The sequence below is a fragment of the Salmo salar genome, chromosome 05 (assembly GCF_965601325.2).
Source record: "Salmo salar chromosome 05, fSalSal1, whole genome shotgun sequence".
Lineage (NCBI taxonomy): Eukaryota > Metazoa > Chordata > Actinopteri > Salmoniformes > Salmonidae > Salmo > Salmo salar.
In genome coordinates, this window is record NC_138295.1 from 37,612,501 (window position 1) to 37,620,392 (window position 7,892).

Genomic DNA, 7,892 nt, shown 5'->3' on the forward strand with positions numbered 1-7,892 from the left:
ATACACAGACGGTTGTCTAAGTCAAATACACAGATGGTTGTCTAGGTCAAATACACAGATGGTTGTCTAGGTCAAATACACAGACGGTTGTCTAGGTCAAATACACAGAGGGTTGTCTAGGTCAAATACACAGAGGGTTGTCTAAGTCAAATACACAGACGGTTGTCTAAGTCAAATACACAGATGGTTGTCTAGGTCAAATACACAGACGGTTGTCTAGGTCAAATACACAGATGGTTGTCTAAGTCAAATACACAGACGGTTGTCTAGGTCAAATACACAGACGGTTGTCTAGGTCAAATACACAGACGGTTGTCTAGGTCAAATACACAGACGGTTGTCTAGGTCAAATACACAGACGGTTGTCTAGGTCAAATACACAGACGGTTGTCTAGGTCAAATACACAGACGGTTGTCTAAGTCAAATACACAGACGGTTGTCTAAGTCAAATACACAGACGATTGTCTAAGTCAAATACACAGACGATTGTCTAGGTCAATTCTGAGGTGGTCATCCTGTTCTGTTGTCATAGCAACCCTAATCTCTGTATTAGCACCCAGAGGACACAGGCCTCCCTCCCCTCTTGACTTTTCTCTCTCTTCCTCTCTCCCCTGTCCTCTCTCTTTCCCTCTCTCTATGCCTCTCCTCGTTTCACCCTTCTCTCTCTCCTCTTTTACCTCTCTCCTTCTCCTCTCTTTGCCCCTCTCTCTCTCTACCCTTTCCTCCGTTTACCTTTCTCTCATCTCTTCACGTCTCACTACTCTCTCTCCTTCTGCTCTCCTTCTGCTCTCTCGGTGAATCTCAACCCCCCCTCCCCCTGAACAACTTGCTCTGAGGGCTCTCCGTTGTCACGTGTTGCTGACGGACAATCAGTCAGCCAGCCAGCTAATCAGAACGTGCATAATCCTCTCACCTATTTCTTGTGGGGTGTGAGGGGAGGGGCTCTCCTGGGACAGGGTGGTCCAGCTGGAGTCCTCATCCTCCAGGGGAGACTCCACTTTCGTACCTAGACTACCCAGCTGAGGAGCTCCTCTCTCCGGGCTGAAGGATGATGGGGGGATCTGGAGCAGAAGAGGGGTGCTCTCCTCCCCCCTGGGCTGCTTCTGGGGTGCAGAGCGGGGGAGGTACGGGTTCTCATTGTTGGGGTGCAGCTCCACCTTGATCACTCTGGGCGGGGGAGCCTGTGCACTTCGGGGGGGTTTGGGGGGCGTCTCAACGCTGTGTGGGTAACCCTGGGCCTGGGTTAGGGCCTCCTCTCTGCCCTGAAGTGGGGGGCAACTCTGGATCTTGTTCTCTTGGGCCCAGTTGAGATTGTTTAGGGGAGAGATGGCGGGAGAGTGGACCCCCTGTAGTAAAGGCTGTGCAGCAGGTGGAGTGGCACCCTCTTCCTCTTCGTAATCCTCCTGTTTTGGGGTCTGTTTCTCCTCCTCCGGTCTCTCTCTCTCTTTATCCGAGCTGACCTGGTCTTTCTCAGGGCAGGGGTGCTTCTCATCCCCTTCCTCCTCTTCCTTACTGGGAAGATCTTCTTCCTTATTGCCTCCACTAGGAGAGTCTTCCTCTTTGTTTCCTCCACTGGGTGGGTCCTCTTCCTTTTCATGGAACTCCAGAAAGCTCTTTGTCCTCCGACAGAATGGGGGCGGGTCCTGTGAGTTCTCCCCCTCCATCCAATCAGAGCTGTGTATGGGGGTGATGATGTCATCCTGCTCTTTGACCTCTGTGTTGGTTTTACTCTGCTCCTGTTGCTGTGTCTCGGCCTTCCGCTGCAGGTTGGCACCATCCTTTGCCAGCTTGGAGTTGGTGGAGAAGAATGAGGAAGAGGAGGAGGAGTAGAGAGCAGAGGATGAAGAGGACTTGGTGGGGAGGCGTCTGCCGCTCAGTCCCATGGCGCTATGCACACTGGTCATGGCGTATCTATGGCGACTCTTGGGTAAAGTGGCGGAACTCCCCGTTTCCATGGCGGTAGGGGACTCCTTTATGATGTCATGGCCCAGTAGTTGGTTGTAGGACGAGCGCAGACTGAGGGAGGTGGGAGGGGCGGCAGGGGGACCGCTGCGATTGGCCAAGCCGACAGAAGAAGGGGAGGAGCCACTGCGGGAGAGCGGGGGGGTGTGGACGGACATCATGAGTGACGAGAGGTCAAGAGTTCAACTGGAGAGGGAATCCCTGCAAACCTAGAGAGAAGAAAATAGAGCTCACTAGGAGTACAACACACACACACTATTTTTACACCCCTTCGATATAAAGATTTTGGTAGCAGGTTAGGAGAGCATTTTCACTAACCCTAACCCTTTTCCTGACCTTAACCTCAGTCCCCTAACCTGCTACGAAAAATAGTGTTTTCCACACACACACACACACACACACACACACACACACACACACACACACACACACACATACACACACCAGCTCCAAGCTCTCATAGGAATTCAACATCTGATACGGGTGATGTCGTTCCATTATCCACCACAGTGCTTGAAGGAAACTTGGCCTGACGTCTTCTCCATGTGCAATGAGTTAGGAGGATCACAGGACTGAGTTGGAGGTATAAGGAGTAAAACACAAGACAAGGCAGCATATGACTTTGCCAGTCTAAACGGGAAGCACACATGAATACAGACACTCCGTATGGCTCCATAAAGACCATCAGGTTCACTGGCATTGATCTGTTGCCATGGCACTAGCATGGAATTAAAAGCTTTGTTCAACACAACCCATCGCGAAAGGTTTTATCGACGCACTCTGCCATGTGTTTTGTAATTGTGCCCCAATACAGCAACACCCTCGGTCTCCCTCTTTCTCATCTGGTCAATATGCCGGTTTAAAACACAGTGCCAAACCTTTAACCTGGGTTCTATTTTCTGGACATGCTTGGCAATCATGAGGCTTAGCGCTGTAAATGTAATAATCCACAACCGATGCACCATGCCAAGGCTAATGCTGTTGGAACGTGCACCTATGCTAGGTCAAGATGCTGACATGCTGCAGAGCAGATCCTACTCGCTATCTGACCGTTTCATCTCCCTGGGGCTCAGCTCTGTGTTAGCAACGCCAGGTGGACACAGACAGAGAAAAAGAGAGAGGGGCGACTGGGGAGTATCACTGTTAATTCAGATGCCGTCAGGAAGAGACAAGGTTTTGAGTTTAGGGCTGTCAGTGGTTGGTTTTGCTATACTCGGTCCTTCAGTTCAATCATACTCCTCTCCAACGAATGAACGCACACGCACACGTGCGCACACACACACGCACATGCACACGCACACACACACACACACACACACACACACACACACACACACACACACACACACACACACACACACACACACAGGTAAACAAACAAAAAGGTGGAAAACATGGCCACAGCAGATTTGAAAACAAGACAAGCCCTTGGAAAGAGAGAGAGAGAGGTCCTTTTAAGATAAAATATCTCCACACAATGCACTTTTTCATGAGGGCCCCTCATCCCTTCTCTGGATTTTGTTTTGGTATCAGAGAGCAGCTGTGGGGCTCTTGGAACTCTTCCCTCCTACTCTCTGCTTCTCCCTCTCAGAGATGACACAAATTATGTCAACAAGGTCAATCAGTAGACTACTGTAGACATACTGTAAACTACACTTTTACCAGATACACTACATGACCAAAAGTATGTGGACACCTGCTTGTCGAACATCTCATTCCAAAGTCATGGGCATTAATATGGAGTTGGTCCCCCCTTTGCTGCTATAACAGCCTCCACTCTTCTGGGAAGGCTTTCCACTAGATGTTGGAACATTGCTGCGGGGACTTGCTTCCATTCAGCCACAAGAGCATTAGTGAGGTCAGGCACTGATGTTGGGTGATTAGGCCTGGCTCGCAGTCGGCGTTCCAATTCATCCCAAATGTGTTCGATGGGGTTGAGGTCAGGGCTCTGTGCAGGCCAGTCAAGTTCTTCCACACCAATCCCGACAAACCATTTCTGTATGGACCTCGCTTTGTGCATGGGGGGCATTGTCATGCTGAACCAAAGGGCCTTTCCCAAACTGTTGCATCAAAGTTGGAAGCACAGAATCATCTAGAATGTAATTGTATGCTGTAGTGTTAAGATTTCCCTTCACTGGAACTAAGAGGCCTAGCCTGAACCATGAAAAACAGCCCCAGACCATTATTCCTTCTCCACCAAACTTTACAGTAGCCACTATGCATTGGGCAGGTAGCGTTCTCCTGATATCCTCCAAACCCAGATTTGTCAGTCGGACTGCCAGATGGTGAAGCGTGATTCATCACTCCAGAGAACGCGTTTCCACTGCTCCAGAGTCCAATGGCGGCGAGCTTTACACCACTCCAGCCTACGCTTGGCAATGTGCATGGTGATCTTAGGCTTGTGTGTAGCTGCTCGACAGTTCTTGTGCTGATGATGCTTCCAGAGGCAGTTTGGAACTCAGTAGTGAGCATTGCCACCGAGGACAGCACTCGCAGTTCTGTGAGCTTGTGTGGCCTACCACTTCGCGGCTGAGCCGTTGTTGCTCCTAGGCATTTCCACGTCACAATAACAGCACTTACAGTTGACCGGGGAAGCTCTAGCAAGGCAGAAATTTGACGAACTGACTTGTTGGAAAGGTGGCATCCTATGACGGTGCCACGTTGAAAGTCACTGAGCTCTTCAGTAAGGCCATTCTACTGCCAATGTTTGGCTATGGAGATTGCATGGCTGTGTGCTCAATTTCATACACCTGGCAGCAACAGGTGTGGCTGAAATAGCCGAATCCACTAATTTGAAGGGGTGTCCGCATAGTTTTGTATATATAGTGTATTTTATACAAAACATGTCCTCATAAGGACATTAAGTCTCTCTCTGTGAAGTTACATTATACCTGCAGCTACTGATTTCAGGACAGTTTTTGGCATTTCTCTCACTATGCAATCTTCCCACTATTTCCTTAGTACTGAGGTAAGCAGAACTGCTGTGAACAGCATAAATACCCTGTCCTGGGCAAAACACCAACACTGACAAGGAAGCAGTTGATAAGGTAACAACTGTCCAATATGCTAATGCTCAAATGCATGCTTTGCATAAATCTCAGAGATGGAGAGAGCTACACTGAGATTGTGTGTTTTTCCTGATGCTGCATGTCTCAATTAGCAGAATAGCACGAGACAAATAGGGGAGAGATATATGTTATTAGAGAGAGAGAGAGAGAGAGAGAGGACAATGACACAGCAATTTTCAGCAGGGACGCTGAGTTCACATCGCCACTCAGCTCAGCTGTTGTCCTACAACACACACATCTTTGTGTTCCCAACACTGTAGGTCATTCATGAGACCTTGCCAAACATGGTACTACTACCCATATTACAGGAAGTCAACTAACGGTGCCATTTTAAACAGCTGAGAAATATCTGCAAGATTCAGGGCCGGTTATCCGGACACAGATTAAGCTTAGTCCTGGACTATTTCAATGGAGATTGTCCATTGACCATGCTTTTTAGTCCAGGACTAGGGTTAATCTGTGTCTGGGAAACCAACCCTGAAAGAGTAACTGTAGGATGAATCAGGGTCTGGAGTTGAGAGAATAACCAATCATTCACTCTACTGGAGGTGATACCGTCTGGCATCCTCTACATATTGACATACTGGTGAGCCACAAGTGTGAGAGCAGCACTCATGACTCAAAGCAGGTCACAGGTTGGTTCAGTAGGTGAGTTTTCGCCGCTTGATCACAGTTTGATGGAAGAGCAACGCTCACATAACACATCTCAATCGAAATAGGAAAGAGAGCTGTGTTGTGATGTCTATCACACGCTGTGATGAACATATGCTGCTGTGGCATCAATATGAATATTTAACACAGTCACCTCAAACACTGTCTCGATAGATCAGTGCAGTAGCCTTTATTACTGAAACAGGCTTGGGCCAAATCCAGTTAAGAAATATTAAGAAAATACTTTAATGGAATTCGTGTAGGCCTTGAAGGTAGGCCTTAGTAAAAAAAAATGTAAAGGTGTTGTAAGCTAATAATTGGATTGTTACCTAATAATAAAGTATACTATATGCTGTATTTATGCCACCAACATAACGCGTCAATAATAGGCTATAGAACCTTCTAACTTATAACCATGTCAAGGAGATGTCACTAAACGGGTGGAGTACCTTTGCATTCCGTTATCGTGCGTTGTAGGATACAGCAGTCTACAGTTCTATCCTTACCGTCATCCTTGTAGCCTCACCGATTTCAATATAAATCAGGCAGGAACGTCCTATATTGCAGAAGGGTCGTCAATCTGTTGTCAATTCCGAAAACAAGCTACAAAGGCAGTGTCAATAACAGACGTAGCACATCTTCTGTTGTCTCTCTCCCACCCAAGATTCTCCCCATCACATCACCGCACTGAAAGGCGAACGGCGCAACGCACTCACAACCCCTACATTTTACGTACATGAATTCACTCACCGCGTTTGACAATCGTGCTTCTATGCCACCGCTTAAACGACGACACTGATATAGGACAGAGAAGTGATGCCCACTTTTCCACACGTACCTACCCGTATCAGATCACATCACTTTCTATCCGGTCTCCTCCGGTGCTGGTACCTAGGCTACGCTACAGCTAGTCTCTCTCTCTCTCTGCGCCACTAACTCCCAAAGCGTCGCGTCGCTCTGGAGCTCCCAGGACCAATCAGAGCGCTGGACGCTGTGTGCACAGAGCCATTCAGCAGAGAGACGCAGAACCAGAGTACCATCATAAAACTAATATTGTTTATAGTGTTATTTAACTAATGGAATAAAAACTCGCAATTCACCGACTTTGCCTAGAGTAGGCTACAACGTTGGCTTCTATAGAAAAAGTAATTGATTGAGAAGTGATTGTGTATACTATTTTAGCCAGAGCCAGCCCCTCAAGAGTGACCAGCTCCCAATAAGAAATGTATCATCTGGAATAAGAAAGTACAGGCCCATCAACTGTTGCAGTGCCACAGGCTATTGTTTAACTCAACAGACAGTCCCCTATCCTAGCCACCTGTGCTTCTACATCTGCATTGCTTGCTGGTTGGGGTTTTAGGCTGGGTTTCTGTATAAGCACTTTGTGACATCTGCTGTTGTAAAAAGGGCTTTATAAATACACTTGATTTAATACCCTTAGTGTAATGACAGAGATTATGTATTTAATTGTTTCGTTTCGAGTTTTAATTTCACGTGCACAAGTACAGTGAAATGCCTTTCTTGCAAGCTCCAAACCCAACAATGCAGTTATTAATATCAATGTAGTACTAAAAATAACATAAGGTAGAACAAAAACAGACAAAAAATAAAAGTAAGAAGAATACGAGAAAGTAAGAAGCGATTTACAGGGTCCGTTCCAATACCATATTTATAATGTGCAGGTATAATGGAGTGATAGAGGTAGATATGTATAGTGGTAAGATGACTAGGCATCAGGATATATGATAAAACAGAGTTGCAGCAGCACAAATTAAGATTGTATGTGAGTGTGTCTAGAGCCAGTATAAATGTGTGTGCATGTGTAATGGCAATTTCAATGTTTGTGCTTTTCTGATAACTAATTTCTGTGTTCTATTCATGTGCTGTTCTATAAACCAATTTCTGTGTTCATGCAAGTGGTTGACTGAACGAATCCTCACTTATCAGTAGCTGCGATTTGGCAGTACGCCCAGAACCTTGTTTAGAGAACGAAAGATATCTCAGTTTCAAGGTCTCAGCTTAGAGAGAAGAAGCCTCGTGAGGTATTGGTCGGTCACATGAATGAAACAAAGCAGTAATTAATTATGCTAAATCATGCAAACATAACTTGTTTGTGTATAGACGTATATAAGACAACTGCTGGTACTGCCCAGGCAGAGCTCCTGATTGACATGTGTACTATGGTGCATTGAGCTGGTTGGAACCTCTCC

At 46.8% G+C, this 7,892-nt stretch overlaps 1 protein-coding gene across 5 annotated transcripts in view; it reads right to left on the minus strand.

Annotated features, from left to right (window-relative positions):
- Window positions 1-6,616, minus strand: part of LOC106604783 (amyloid beta precursor protein binding family B member 2) — a 42,998-nt gene extending 36,382 nt beyond the window's left edge. For 3 of the 5 annotated variants that reach the window (XM_082975190.1, XM_014199815.3, XM_014199813.3), the window contains exons 1-2: window positions 6,433-6,607; window positions 915-2,172 (exon numbers count right to left, since the gene is read on the minus strand). In XM_082975190.1, coding sequence (XP_082831316.1) covers window positions 915-2,124 — 1,210 coding nt within the window. In that variant the 5' untranslated portion in view covers window positions 2,125-2,172; window positions 6,433-6,607. The other 2 variants (XM_082975189.1, XM_082975188.1) reach the window with 2 other exon arrangements.
- Window positions 6,617-7,892: the final 1,276 nt, after the last annotated feature.